The sequence below is a fragment of the Rhinolophus sinicus genome, linkage group LG07 (genome assembly GCF_036562045.2).
Source record: "Rhinolophus sinicus isolate RSC01 linkage group LG07, ASM3656204v1, whole genome shotgun sequence".
Taxonomy (NCBI): Eukaryota; Metazoa; Chordata; class Mammalia; order Chiroptera; family Rhinolophidae; genus Rhinolophus; species Rhinolophus sinicus.
The window spans coordinates 70,625,626-70,641,181 of record NC_133757.1 but is presented as its reverse complement, the minus strand read 5'-3'; the positions used below and the strand labels follow the sequence as shown (position 1 = coordinate 70,641,181).

Below are 15,556 nucleotides of genomic sequence, written 5' to 3'. Positions count from 1 at the left end.
AACACAGATAACCACATATACACAGATGGACATGTACAGAAAACTCAGCATCCAGTTCCCAAATCCTGAGAACCCCAGAGTGTCTTTGGCATCTGGTATTTTTGAGAAGGTGTAAGTTTGCACCCGTGCATCTCAACCAGGGCTGACTACCTCTGCTCTCTCTGCTCTCCCCCTGTGCACCTTCCTGGGGACATTTCGCAATACCTGAGACGGTTTTGGGTTGTCACGACTTGGGGAGAAGGTGCTCCCGGCTTTGAGTGTGTGGAGGCCAGGGAGGGTTGCTAAACAGCCTACAATGCGCAGGACGGCCCTCCCAGAACAAGAAAATTATCTGGCCCCGAATGTCAGTAGCGCGGAGGTTGAGAAATCCTGCTTTGAAACAGGTTCTTGATTTCAAAGGCTTGTAACAGTGTCGTTTCTAAATTAAGAAATAGAAGCCAGGTGGATGTGGGAGAGAGCTGGGAACAGAAACTTGGTTTGTAACAGGTGAGGCTATGATGTTAATTAAAAGTTTCTATTCTCATTGATGATGCTGGTAACAAACTAATTACTATTGAGGGCACGCTCCCCCACCACACACACACCAGCAAAAAGACTACAACTTGATTTATTATGGTACTGGCTTTATTGCAGTGGTCTGGAACCAAACCTGCAGTATTTCCGAGGTCTGCCTGTATCTGGCAGTATGCTGGCAAATTCCATACCATTTGATCTCAGATGAAAACTTTCTTTCAGGTCTTGTATATAAAATCAGTTTGGGCTTTGAGTGGGAGGTTTGTGAGTTTTTACTTCTTATGAATTGGCCACTGGCTGGGTTGAGGGCCTGGGCTGAGGAAAGTTGAATTTATAGAGGAAAGCAGTAAAAGAAATAGGCATCTGTCTTGGGCTGTTTGGGGCCCCTCTGGCTTCCTGTGTAACGCCCACTCCTTCAATAGCCATCTGATACTTATGCATGGCTAGAATTGGGGAAGATGCTTTTATATGATTATTTCTGGGGAGCTAAGAAGGGTAAAGGAACCCTACTAGTGAGATCCACACTCAAAAGTTCACTTGTCATTGTTGTGTGTGTTTGGGTGACGTTGATTTCCAGGCCTAAGCTGCTAACTGGTTTCCTGATAATTCTTGTGGCTGGGCGGTGTGGAGATTTGAGAGTGTAACTAGGGATAGAGCTGGCAGCTGGCTGGAATGCTGGCCTGACCTTTTTTTTTTTTTTTGGCCTGAAAGGAGGGAGAGAGTTTGAACTGAAAGATTGGTTCCGTCTGAGCTAGGAGGAGAATTCATGACCGCTATATCCCATAGCCTTGAAGTTTGTTGGGTGCTCGATAGACCCTGGGTTTGGGCTTAGGAAGAAAGGTCGAACTTCCTTTGAGAGGTGTGGGGTAGGAGGAGGGCTGAGGGACCCAGGACCCCAACCTGTTAGAATTTTTCTGGAGGACGTGGCTAGTGTTTGGAACATCTGCAGATACCGCCTGCACTGACCTGTTTTTTAAACCTCAGTTTGTGGAATCATGCTTTTGATTTCCTAGCAAAGTGCTTGGCCTGTTAAGTAATAAACATGGAATGATCTTAAGATACAAAAATCTAGAATTTGTAACCCCTTCACCTGAGCGTGAATAAAAGTATGGAACCCGTGCACTGGGAAAGACAGGTGACAGGCGATGTCTGGAGAGCAGGGTCCCGCCCTGGGCCCTTGAGCTCAGCAGCTGCAGGCTCACCTAGGAAGACCATCTTCCCTGGGACAGCAGGTGTGGGAAGGGCTTTGGCCGTCACGGCTGTCCTGATGTCCACGTGTGATGGGAACGGGGTTAAGTCCATCCTTACAGGAAGCCACCCTGCTGACTTGCTCTGTAAGAAGACCCTTGAACTAACCTTGTCCCTATGGGACCCTGAGTGGAATGTTCGCATCCTGCTCTGTCAGTGGATTGGCGGGACCACTTCCCCCCACTCAGCCTTCTGTCTCCAGCTGGCTGGCAGGGTGGAGTAACCCGCCCTTGTTTCAAGCTGGACTCTGGAGCTACAGAAGAGGTTTGTGATTGTCCTTCCCTAAAGGAACCAGCGCCTCCTTAAACCCCCTCCCCAACTTGCCAGGCCCGTCTGTAAAATCAGAGCTCCTTCACAGGCCCCACTCTTCAAAATCATGGAGGCACTGGCACCACGAAGCAGCCTGTGTATTCTTGTTATTAACAGACCAGAACCAAGGGGTCATCACATTCCGATTCTGCCACCGTGGCCACAAGTTCACCTCTGACTCAATCCTGTGTGTATTAGAGACCAGTTCAAACACTGTGGACTCTAATCACCTTGCTTATCTAGATGTGTTTTAAGGCAAAGCCATGGGACACTTAATTATACTCCATGTGCCACTTAACAGTCTGTGAGGTTAGGGGTTTCACAGTCTCCCTGTTTAGTTTCGGAAATCGGGAGCTGTCACATTTTTGAGACCCCAGAACTATCAAAGACTGGGCAATGAGCTGAGAAAATCATGCTGTTCACCCATCTACCTACCCCCCATCCTTCTCTGCGTGGAACCAGAGTGCGTGGCACACTGTAGTGCATTTGGAGCCTGAGCTCACCCCTTTGCACTTAAGCTATCCACAGGCATGTCTATTCGCATTTTGCCTCAGCAGAAGAGCTTGCGGGTTGTGACCAGGCCTGCCATTTGTCTCTGGCCTGTGTGTCCTGAGCCTTTGGTCCAGGGGCATAGGCCAGTTAGCTCAGCCCTGGCCCCTATCTCAGCCTTTCTCCTCCTCTTCCGTGTTGGCAATATTTTGGAACTGATCCAATCTGGAAAAACTTAGTTTAATTTGGGGCTTGCAGCCAACTTCCTCCATAGGATTTCGGAGGCAACTGCAGGTTTTGGCACTGTGGCGCCTAGGCGGCCGGGGGAGTAGCCCGAGGCAAGTCAAATTGTTTCTGTTTCTGAGTTCCAAGGCAGGGTGAGGTTTCTAAGCTTTAGAGGGAGGGTTTGATGCTGAAACTCAATTCACAGGCCCATTTAGGTGTCTCTACCCCCTGTGCTCAAGCCCTAATGGCTTTTTAATGTGCCTGGTGAAGTGTTAGGGCAGTCTGTGTGAGTGTGGGTTCTTTTTCAAAGCTTTCCCTGGAAAGCTGGATGGAAGAATGTGGCAGAATGTGGCAGCAGCTGGCTTCTCTCTTTTCTCTCCCTTCCCTCCTCCCCTCTCCCTTCCCTCCCTCTTTTTCTCCCCGCCCCCTCGCCTTTCACAGGGCTAGATTTGGCAGCCACCTCCCAGAAGACAGCTTCATCTTCCTTTCCGCTCAGCTCCTAGAAAAGCCTGCTGACTGGGCCCTGAGAGAGTGGGGTCACGCGGACACTCCCAGCCACAGCAGGAAAATAGCCTGCGATTTCCTCCGAATAGTGCGATTTCCTCCGGAGGCCCTGACTCAGCATCTGTCTCCTGCCTGCTTTGGAAAGGGCTGGCTGCTCAGATTTCCACACCTGGGCCTTAAATCCTCCAGTGGGCATCATGCTCCGTGTGTGAGACAGCCAGTCCCACTCAGCGGCCGTGGTCTTAGCAGGGCTTGCTGTTGCAGGAGATGCTGTTATAGCAAAGGGTGTGAGATGCCCTCCCCATACCGGGCAGCTCTTCCTGCCCGTGGCCTTGTGAAGGTCAGTGAGTTCATCCTCCATGTGTCCCTCCTGCCTCTTTGCATGGTGTCTTCCCAGAGCTCTGATCCCCAGATGCCCTGTCACCCAGTTTCACGGACTCCTGCATAGCACCTCAGTCAAGGACTGAGGTTGACTTGGGTGATTATTCTGTCCTTTCGCTTTATCATAAGCTCTTTGTAGGCAGGAACCATATTTTCCGCCCACTGCTGTGTGCCTGGTGTGGAGCCCGGCCCTGGCCTGTCCACACGCGCAGGAAATACTGGAGGGACATTTGCTCCACATACGAGCGAGCCGCCGCTGCCGCCTGGGCTGTGAGAATGCATAAGTGGGAGTAGTTGCATCAGCACGCCTCGGGAAAGCAGAGGCTGGGGTGCAGCGTACGAAGGACGTTTCGGGCCGACCTGGGTGCAGTTGGAGTGCCAGCCTGGCATTCAGGACCTTCTGGAGCCCACACCCTAGTCCCAGCTTCATTTCCCACCTATCGCCTTCTAGGGCGGCACACTCTGGTCTGACCAGTCTGCGGGCCGCCCAGCTGCCTGTAGCTTCCTGCCTTCTCCATTGGAATGCAGCGCTCCTCTCACCTTCCCCAGCCCACCCTGGGTCTCTCTGTCCACTTCCTGTTTGCCCTTTAAAACCCTGTGTATATCTTCCCGTATCCTTGCCATCTCCCTGACCACCCGCTGGAAACACCCCCCCACCCTCCAGGCATCTGACCCACGTGCCACATGCCATGCACATCCTCACATCAAATGTGCTTTTCATCTTGTCAGAGCGGGGCTGCCTGGTGGTTGGTTACAGGCCTGGGCCCCCTGGGTCATGGCTTGCTGACCATGTTATCAGAAATGGGGGCCTCCGACAGTGTCCTTGGGGGTGGGTCAGCACCAGCTCCCACCTAGCTCCTGCTCAGGCCCTGGCAGAGCCCCCGGAAAGTGTGGTGGCTGGTGAGGCGTTAGAGGGCTCAGGAACAGGTCTGACTGGTTTAAAAAATAAGGAATCAAAGTTCAGAGGTTGTCCCTTTAGCTTAAGATCTGCCTCCAGGAGCTGTGGCTGACGGGGCTGCCCTGGCTGGGTCTCGGGCAGTCAGTCTGTTACCCGGAGCCCGAGGCCAGACGAAACTTCCCTGGAGGTGCCCAGCCTGCTCAGAAATGGAGTCTGCTGGGCTCTACCTCCTCAAGGCTAGACCACCAGAAGCCTGCGCCCCAGGCCCGCTGGGCTTCTCAGACCTGCCCAGCATTAGCCTTGGTCCTGTTTGCCAGCCCTGGCTTCCATACCTGCCTGCCCTTCTTTCATTTTCTCAGTCAGCCTGCCAGCTCTTTGTCCCCTCCCTCCCCCCTTCCTCGCTTGTCCCAGTTGGCTCTCTCTGTGGCCTTTCCATTCCACGCCTGGGCCTGCTTCTTCCTTCTTCCTCTCTTTTCACCTTCCCGACACCCACCACTGCTCATGCGCCTGTCCTCCAGCTCTACATCCCCAGTCACGCCCAGCTGCCCCCTCGATGTGGTCCCTGTCCATCCGGCCAGTACCCAGAATGCAGCAGGCTCCTTACCCAGTGCACCGGAAGCCAGCCTCCCTACCCACCCACCCCCACCCTTCCCTGTCCTCACCCTGACTCCATGCGAGAACCCCGACTCACTCACCTTCTCCGCATCTTTCCCATTTTAAATCGACTCACTTTTTTAAAATTTATTTTAATGGGAGCTTGATATTATTCCTTGCTATAAAATTATAGTAACTGGATCACCAAATACACCCAAAACAAAGTGGTATAATCAGTTCTTCCTGGGTAGCTAGCCTCTGAACCTGGGGTCTGTTTCCTCGTTAATTAAAGAGTTGTTGAAACCAGGACAGTGCCCACCTCACCGTGTCGCCTCGCCAGAATAAGGAGTTTGAAAGAGCATCGCTGCAGGAGTAATTTTCTCCTTGTCTCTGTGTTACCTCCCATGCTTTAGAGAACATGATCGATCCCCTGTAAACGTTACCTTCTCTTGGCACCATGCCCCTTATAGTCTTCAGGTAGAATCAGGAAATCCTGCAGACTTGAGCTAAGGCTTAGAAGAGAGAGATGTGGGGTGCGGATGGACTTCTGATATAATGCAGGGACTCGGCTCCCACTCCCGGCAGGTGAATGCAGGAGACGTGGAGGCCAAAAAGGAGTAACCACCATACCCTGCTCGCTGCGCCATGCCCCAGACCTCAAAGGTCATGCAGGGTCTCAGCTCCTGCTCCCCACACAAGAACGCAGGACATGGTGTGGCCAAAAAGGAACACCCACGGAGCCATAGATAGCGGAGTCATACCACTATATTCTCGCTGGCGGCTGGTTTTGACACAAAAGCAAACATCCGCCAGTACCCCAACAGGGGGTCTTCCTGCACCCCAGTCTCACTGGCGGCGGGCGAGACGCACGAAATAGGATCAACACGATCCGCAGTCTGCCAACCAGCCAACCCCCCAGTGTAGCCACAGCAGTTACATCAGTGGCTAAAGGCTAACTGGTTACAGCTGATGGCCATCTACTACCTGGGCCAGCACCTTTCCATGTGAGGCCGCGAGCCTGGAAACGGCTTCGGGACTCTGTCCGCACACCCGAGTGTCTGGGGAGAGGCATGACTGTAAGTGGTACAGCTCAGTCGTTTTTCTTAGTCCTCAGACACCACCTTGGCCAATTAGTCAAATATCTGCCACCAGTACCCCTCAGTCCAGCGTGCTACCTTCTGTAAAGTGGAACTGTAAAGTGATTGTGTGAAGGCGGGCAGGCGGGCAGCTTGGCCTTTGGGCAGCCTTTGTGTTTCAGAAGAGGGCAGCTGAGGGAACGGGGACGGGATTCTCCATCCCTTACCTGACCTGCCTGGCCTAGCATTGTTCTCTATCTCCGCAGAAGTAGAGCGTGCCCCTCTTTGATTGCAGAGTGGGTATCTGGGTCAGAGCCCCTACACGTGTGTGACACCCTCACAGAGGTTGGCTTTGAGGTCCGGGACATCGAAACAGAGATCGTCTTTCTCCCCTGCTCTGACACATTTACTTCACAGTGGAAAAGTCTCATGTGTTTCTCTCTGGGAGGTTCCTCATCAATTCCCTTCTCCCAAGGGGACTCAAGGGCAGCTGAGGGTTCTCTCCAAGCCCCAGATCTCACAGCAGGCTTCCTACTTTGTCCCAGGGCCACCCCGGGCCCCTCATGGTCAGCACTGGGCGTGCTCTTCTGTTTAGTGGATTCCCTCCCCCATCTCTGAACTGGCGGGCCTGGGAGTCTGACGTGGGAAGTGTGGGAAGTGCAGGGCCAGGCGCATGTGTGGGGCCTGGAGAGTCTGCTCGTTCAGGGGAGTAGGGATTAGGGCCTTTCACTCGGTCTGAACCCAGGAGTCTGCTGGCTCACAGGAGAGCCTGAAGGAGAGGGGACTCCTCCCAGGAGTTTCCATTCACCAGTCTGCGAGCTGGTCAGCACCAGTAGGTCGTAAAGGGGAACTTCCCTTTCCAGGCACCTTAAATTTGCATTATAAAGTGTCTCAGACAGAGAAAGATAAAAGAGTGACCAGGCCATAGTCAGGTGCTCACCAGAGATGAAATCAACAGCACTATAGTTCCAGTCGAAGCCTCTTCCCTTATACCTGCACTTCCTGTGGATTTATCACTAAAAGCTCAGTGTTGTTTTGCAAGTTTACACCTCATAGAAATGGTATCACGTGGTAGGTTTGTGTGTGTCCTGCTTTCTTGGCCCAACACTATTTGTGTGTTTCCTTTACACTGATGGCTGTGACTCGAGTTTATTTCCACAGGTGTATAGCTCTCTCGGTGTGGCGATTCCAAAATACTTTTGTCTGTCACCCTGCCAGTGGGTGTTTAGGATGTTTCCAAGTTTTTGTTCTTTCTTTGTGGCACTGAGCGGTCTTTTAGTTGTCCCCTTGGGCTGTGTCTGAGAGTTTCTGTAGAGTCACACCTTGTTTAATGTAACCATATAGCTTTTCAGCAGTGCCAGCCTGGAAAAAACCAACCTATTCAATTTGCATGATCTAAAATCTTAGACTCAAAGCTGGCGGGGGTCATGTGTTTGAGCCTTTGTAAAGGATGATATTTCAACTGTGTTCCACTAGGCTGCACGTGCCCAGGGGCGTTGGCCAGGCAGCAGTGTGAGGGGCGGAGGCTCAGTGTTAGTTCAGAGGGAGCATGGACCGTGGATCAACCCAGGGAGGCCCACAGCTGCTGCCCCATGTTTCTGCCCCATGTCCCGAGTCCTCACAGAATTAATTTCTTCGCCAGCATGGCGGTTCCTCAAGAACTCATGTTTTCTGTTTTGGTCTCCACAGTGAGACTGAGCTCGCAGACAGCACCTGGCATCTGCTACTCAGGCTGGGAACTATAGTTGATCCTCGGTTGTAGATTCTGTATTTGCAGTTTCACCTCCTGGCTAAAATGTATTTGTAACCCCCAAACCAATACTTGTGGCACTTTTGCAGACATGTGCGGAGCAGAAGACACTGAGTCTCCTGACACGCTCTGCCTTCTTGTTTCAGCTCTTGTACTGTAAACCGGTGTCCTTTTCATTGTTTATTTAGTGGTTTGTTTGGTTCTTTTTGTATTTTTGTGGGTGTTTTCTCTGTTTCATTTGGCCCCAGTGTAGAGCTGAAGTGCTGTGTAAGGTTCCTAAATGCAAGAAAGCTGTGATGTTCCTTACAGAGAACGTACATGTATTAGAGAAGCTCTATTCAGATATTTACAGTGCTATTGGCTGGGTTCAATGTTAATGAAGCAACAGTGTAGTATATTAAATAAGGTGTCTTGAAATAGAAACACACACATCCCAGAAACCTACCCCTGTATTTTCTCCATGAGTTGTGGGTCAGTATTTGCTAATTCAGTATTTGTGGTGACTATTAAACAGAACATTATGAATAACAAAAATGGACTGTAGTTCCTGTGGCAGGTAGAATAACTCCCCCTCCATCCCCCAAGGATGCCCCTCTCTTAATCCTTGGAGCCCATGGATATGTTACCTTACTGGGCACTAGGGACTTTGCTGATGGGGTGAAGGGTATGGACCTGGAGATGGAGTGCCCTGGCTCTAATCATAAGGGTTAAAAATGCAAATCTTGGGGGCTGCCAGTTAGCTCAGTTGGTTAGAGCGCGGTGCTTTTAACAACAAGGTTGCTGGTTCGACCCCCACATGGGCCACTGTGAGCTGCGCCCTCCACAACTAGATTGAAACAACTACTTGACTTGGAACGGATTGGTCCTGGAAAAACACACTTAAAGTAAAATTTTAAAAAGTTTAAAAAAGAAAGAAATGCAAACCTTTTCCTGCTGTGGTCAGAGGGAGATGTGACTGACTACGGAAGAGAGAACCAGAAGGGAGGCAGCACGAGAGCTGCCTTTGCTGGCTTTGAAGATGGAGGAAAGGGCCACCAGCCAAGGAATGCGGGCAGCCCCTAGAAGCCAGAAAAGGCGTGGATCCCCCTAGGATCCCCAGAAATGAATGCAACCCTGCCATCACCTTGGTCTTAGCTGGTGAGATCCAGTTGGGCATCTGACCACGTCAAGATTTTTTGTATGGTTTTAATGTCACTTTGTTTGATGTATTGTGTTTTTTAAAATTATTCTTCTCCCCTGCCCCCCTTTTCTTTGGCAACCATCAGCTTGTTCTCCGTATCTGTGGGTGTTTCTGTTTTGTTTATTCATTTGTTTTGTTTCATATTAGATTCCAGAAATAAGTGAAATCATATGGTATTTGTTTTTCTCTAACTTCACTTAGCATAATATCCTCTAGGTCCATCCATGTTGTCACAAATGGCAAGATTTCCTTCCATTTTTTATTGCTAAATGATATTCAATTGTCTATATGTACCACATCTTCTTTATTCATTTATCTATGGATGGACATCTCAGTTGCTTCCATATCTTGGCTCTTACTAGTAATGGTGTAATGAACATATGGGTGCATATATCTTTCTGAATTCGTGTTTTCTTTTTCCTTCGGGTAAATACCCAAAAGAGGAATTGCTGGATCGTATGGCAGTTCTTTTTTGAATTTTTCAAGGAACCTCCATACTGTTTTCCATAGTGGCTGCACTAATTTATAATCCTACCAACAGTGTATGAGGGTTCCTTTTCGTTCACATCCTCGAAAGCACTTGTTTGTTAATTTATTGATGATAGCCATTCTGACAGGTGTGAGGTGAGATCTCATTGTGGTTTTAATTTGCATTTCCCTGATGATTGGTGATGGTGAGCATCTTTTCATATGTCTGTGGGTCATCTGTATGTCCTCTTTGGAGAAATGTCTGTTCAGGTCCTCTGCCCATTGTTTGGGGGTTTTTTGGTTAATTATATCAGTTCCTTGTATTTTTTTGGTTATCAACCCCTTATCAGATGTTTCATTTGCAGATATCTCCTCCCATTCGGTAGTTTATAATTTCCTCTGATTGATGGTTTCCTTCATTGTGCAAAAGCTTTTTAGTTTGATGCAGTCTCATTTGTTTACTTTTTCTTTTGTTTCCCTTGCCCTAGGAGACATATCTAAAAAGATACGGCTAAGAGCAATGTCAGAGAGTTTACTGCCTGTGTTTTCTTCTAGGAATTTTAGTTTCAGATCTAACGTTTAAGTCTTTCATCCATTTTGAGTTTATTTTTATATATGGTATAAGAAAGTGGTCCAATTTCTTTTTTTTTTTTTTTGCATGTATCTGTCCAGTTTTCCCAACACCACTTATTGAAGAAACTGTCTGTACCCATTGTACATCCTTGCCTCCTGTGTCACAGATTAGTTGACCATATAAGTGAGGATTTATGCTATTACATTCATTATATATCTGCCTTTATTCCAGTACCATACTGCTTTGGTTATTGTAGCTTTGTGGTATAGTTTGATATCAGGAAGTGTAATACCTCCTACTTTGTTTTTTCTCAAAATTTCTTTATTTGGGGTCTTTTGTGGCTCCATATACGTTTTAGAATTAGTTCTAATTTTGAGAAGAATGACATTGGTAGTTTAATAGGAATTGCCCTGAATCTATAGATTGCTTTAGGTAGTAAGGACATTTTCATTATTAATCCTTCCAACTCATGAGCACAGTATATCCTTCCATTTTTTTGTATCTTCTAGGAAACTTGTGTTTTAATCACTGAGTTTATCATAATTTGTTACAGCAGCCATAGGGAACTTGTATAGGTCCACACTGTTTTAAAGCCTTGTCCAGATAAAGGTTTTCAGCTCAACCTTTAAAAGTGTGTGTGTGTGTGTGTGTGTGTGTGTGTGTGTGTGTCTTCATTCCTTCATTAGCTCTCGCCTGCAACTTAATGGCTGAAGTCAGCAAGAAAATAGACCAGTTCCCTTTGCAAAGTTGACTTACGAGTACTGTGCTAGGCGGGGGTGGGGTGGGTCTCCCCCCAGCCTTATGCAGTCACAGAGCTCTCTGTTGAGCAAATCTGAAACTCCACCGAAGTCTTTTCCTGGTTCCTGGAATCCTGCCTCACCTCGGTGACTTAAAAGCTGGTGGACTAACAGGAAATCCTCCACCCCTGTTGTTATTGCCCGTCTAAACCTTGGGGTACCACCTGGGAAACAGCACGGCAGTATCTTGACCTTTGTTGATTCCCACCAAGTCTGTAAAAAGAGGTCGGCAGTTCTCGAGTCTGATGGCACATTTCTCCCCATCACAGAGCCCGGAGGCTCCCTCCAGACACCCTTTGCCAGTGACTCCCCACATCTTCAAACGGGACACTTCAGAATTATGTTTGGCGTTTGTTTCCAAGCCCTTAGCTCCTCTGTCCTCTGTTTTGGTACAACCCCCATGTCCCCTGTCTCTGCCTTTTCTCATATCATGTCCCTTTCTCCTTCTTGTGTCCAGTTTCAACTTATCCTTCAAAGCCGAGTCCAGGGTCGTCTCCTTGTGAACCCTTCCTGGTTCCCTCCCCACAGGAGGAAGTGGCTTCTTCCTGTAGGTCCCTTAGCAGAGGCACTTATGTTACCATTTCTTTGGGAGCTTATCTTATTAATCTGTTTTTCCTCTACTATACAGGGCACATATCAACAGTAAATATTTGTTGAAAAATTAAGACCAGCCTTCTCTAAAGGGGGGGATCTGGCCATTTGACTTTGACCCTGAATGTTCAGCTCAGGGCAAGAAAGTGTCCCAAACATGCAGGGTGGCCAAGTAATTGAAATAGGGCCAGTACGGTGACTCAGGGCCCTATGACAAGTGCCCTGAAGGGAGATGACTGGGACATTGGCCTTGAATTTGGGCCTCAGAATGAGACAGGAAAGGAAGACGAAGGGTTTCCTAGGCAGGCACTGGCATGAGGCCCCCATGCTGCGGCCTCCGCGTCACTGGGCTGCCCTGTTGTATTCTCATCCCTCATCGGGGAGCCCGGACATCATCTGTCTGTGGGGTCAGTTCTTCCAGAGGAGCAGAAGCTGCCACGGGTGCTGGGTGCCAGGAGGAGGCTCTGGCTGCTAAACCATCATCCTCTGGTGGAGAGAGATTTGAATATTTTTACGGTTCCTAGCTCAGGAAGTGGGCACACCAGACACTCACCACACTGTGACAACAGAGAAACAAGACCTGGGGAGGTGGGCGGGGCAGCTTTTCTCCTGCAAAAATAAATAAATAAATGATGAATGCCATGGCTGCTGAGGGGTGCCTTGAGTCGGCATTGCACACCATCGTGGCAAATGTAGCAAGACCTTCTGACTTATGGTGGGGGGCCCCTGGTGCCCAGAGTGTAAGTGTGGCTTCCTGGAGTGAAGTGCACCATCTGGAAGGGGAGAGGGCCAGGTATCCCAGGGGCAGGAATCATGTTAGCCAGCACCGTGGGCAGCGTGCCCCTTGGGGTGTTCAGGGACGGCCAGCAGGCCGTGTTGTTTGGAAGATGTGGGGTGGCCTGGAGGCGACTCTCGTGCTGCCCAGGTCGCACATGGTGGCATTAGTGCACCAGTTGCTGCTCTTGATGGAGCATGGAGTTTCCTTCAAACCAAGTTGTTTGATCTACTGGTGCTTTGTTCCCTCCCTCCCCCCCAAATAAAGCTTCACAATTGTGTATTGCGGTCACCCATCAACAGATACACAGTAGCGCTTCGGTTTTTGAATGTCTCCGTTGACGAACATTTCGGTTTACAAACGCCATAAGCCCGGAAGTGAATGCTTCGTTTTTCTAACTCGCCTCGGAAGTCGAACATGTCCTGCGGCTTCCGCTGAGTGCAAGATCCTGAGGCCTGGCTGTCGGCTGTTTTTGAACGTTTCAGAACTCGCACGGTCTTCCGGAACGGATTACATTAGAAAACCGATGTACCACTCTGCTTGGTGCCAGGAGTTTCCTGGTGTCCGGGTTAGACCCCGTTACGGATCTCTAGGGCCTTTGGTACAACGGAAGCATGAGCAGTCAGCCTGCTGTTGGCACAGTGTTTGTATGTGTCTCGGTGTGAGGGGTGATGTGTGTGCAGAAGTACAAATCCCTTGTAGGAGGGCCACCCAGGATATCATGTTCCCTCTTTTTTTCTTTCTTTTTTCCCCCTTTCTTCCGCCCCCCCCCCCACTCCGGTTCAAGCCGTTGTTTCTCAGTCTAGTTGTGTAGGACACAGCTCCCTGGCCCATGCTGGTGTTATGAGCCTTGCGCTCCCCCCAGCTGAGGCAGTCAGTTGTTGGTCGGCTCACGGCAGCTCTTGCCGGCTGCTGGCCATTCACGACAGCACATAGCAGCTCACACTGGCCACTGGCTGCTCATGGCGGCACACAGTAGCCCAGCTCCAGGGAGAGCTGTTGTTCACAATCTTATCTGTAGAGGGTGCAGCTCACTGGCCCATGTGGGAATCGAACTGACGACCTCAGCGTTAGGAGCATGGCGCTCCAACCACCTGAGCCACTGGCCAGCCCGTCTTGTTCTTTCTTAAAGAAGGGTCCACACTAAACCTTTCACTCCAGAAACCCAGCATTCTCACTGCACCATCATCCAGGCCACTCAGCAGACCCTGCTTCGGAGCGTGGCCCACTCCGCGGACCCCCTCCAGCTACCTGCGCATGGCCCTCCTCGCCTCATTCCTCCCTCCAGACAGCATGATGCAGGCCATGGCAGGCTCGTGTTTGTAGGACAGTTTGTGGTGTTGTTTTTTTTCTTAGATTTTATTGGGGAAGGGGAACAGGACTTCTTTGGGGAACAGTGTGTACTTCCAGGACTGTTTTTTTCCAAGTCAAGTTGTTGTCTTTTCAATCTTAGTTGTGGAGGGTGCTGTTCAGCTTCAAGTTGTTGTGCTTTCCAGTCTTAGTTGTGGAGGGCGCAGCTCAGCTCCAGGTCCAGTTGCCGTTTTCTAGTTGCAGGGGGCACAGCCCATCATCCCTTGCGGGAGTCGAACCAGCAACCTTGTGGTTGAGAGGACGCATTCCAACCAACTGAGCCATCTGGGAGCTCAATGGCAGCTCAGCTCAAGGTGCTGTGTTCAATTTTAGTTGCAGGGGGCACAGCCCATCATCCCTTGCGGGAGTCGAACCAGCAACCTTGTGGTTGAGAGGACGCATTCCAACCAACTGAGCCATCTGGGAGCTCAATGGCAGCTCAGCTCAAGGTGCTGTGTTCAATTTTAGTTGCAGGGGGCACTGCCCGCCATCCCTTGCGGGAGTCGAGGAATCGAACTGGCAACCTTGTGGCTGAGAGCCCACTGGCCCATATAGGAATCGGACCAGCAGCCTTCGGAGTCAGGAGCACGGAGCTCCAACCGTCTGAGCCACCGGGCTGGCCCCGACAGTTTGTGATTTTTAAATCATATTCACACCCAAGTCCCACAGCACATCGTCAGCACCACCCCACTTTACAGTTGAGGAAACTGAGGCTCAGAGGTCCACATTCTTGCTTAAAGTCAGCCTGGTGGACAGAGCCAGCTCCAGTGTCCGTTCTGCCATCCAGGCCCCGTCTGCTGCATGCATCCTGGCATCTCCTCGGGACACTGGGCACACCTGTGTTTTGACTTGTTACTGACACACCTGAGAGTGAGCTGGTGGAGGGTGGGGTCTGTACACAGGTATGTATTTATTATCTCAACAAATAGTGACTGGCTCCACAGCTCCTGGGCGGCAGGCCTGTGCTGCTCTCACTCGGTCACTGTAGCTGGCATTGCTGATGACGGAGTTACTGGTTGGGGGTGGGGTGTGTGTGGGGTGGGAAGGTGAGGCGAGGCTGCCAACTCCCAGTGGAATTGCTGGGATGAAGATGAGCCTCAGGAGGAGAAAGGGCCCCTGAGACCTGCTCTTCTCTGTCTGTGGGCTGAGGTGGGTCCTGGGCACCTCGAAATCCCAGTGCTCACCCATCACTGGGGCCTGAGTGGTGATGGCAGTAAACCGTGCGTCAGCAAGGCCTGAATGCATATCCTGAGAAAGGAAAAGCCCACCGCTCTGTTCCCTGCAGGTCAGGTGGCTAGCAGCCGGGGCAGGAGCCGTTTGCCCTGGTGACCGCCAAGAACTACCCGCCTGGCCCTGGCAGCTCCCGCCTTCTCAGCCCTCTTGGTTTCCTGCTCTGTGTGCTGAGGCTGGACAGTAATTCTGAGATTCCTTCCAGCTCCAGGTTTCCAAGACCGACATTGCAGTTTAGGACAGGGGTCCCTGCACAAAAAGGGTGACAGTACAGCTGTGCAGGATGGCAGGATGCCTGCATCTAACATGTGGCCCCAGTTCGCTGTCCAATCACTAACCAACGGCTGGGTCTGTGGGTCCGCTAACCCTTGGTGCCAGGAGCTGTCCCAGGATCGTGACCTGAAAAAAACTGGTGTGGGTGACTCTGAGCCGCCATGGCCAGGAGTCACCTGTCAGCTGAGCCTGTTGTCACCACCTTGGTGTGACAGGTGAACAGTGGAGCCAGGTGAGGATACATTCCTCAGTGCTTACTCAGAGCTTCTGCCTGGGGGTGTCTCCTGGAGGAGCTCCAGGGCACACTCTGCCCTCCCCAGTGATCCGCGGG

At 50.6% G+C, this 15,556-nt stretch overlaps 1 protein-coding gene across 3 annotated transcripts in view; it reads left to right on the top strand.

Moving 5' to 3' along the window:
- The window catches only part of SH3GL1 (SH3 domain containing GRB2 like 1, endophilin A2), a 35,015-nt gene that overhangs the window by 2,981 nt on the left and 16,478 nt on the right, over positions 1-15,556 (top strand). Inside the window, exon 2 of one of the 3 annotated variants that reach the window (XM_074337613.1) lies at positions 3,226-3,628. The exons of 1 other annotated variant lie outside the window; for it this stretch is intronic. In XM_074337613.1, coding sequence (XP_074193714.1) covers positions 3,581-3,628 — 48 coding nt within the window. In that variant the 5' untranslated portion in view covers positions 3,226-3,580. Of the gene's footprint in view, positions 1-3,225; positions 3,629-14,190; positions 14,625-15,556 lie in introns of all 3 variants that reach the window. One more of the 3 variants, XM_074337614.1, reaches the window with a different exon arrangement.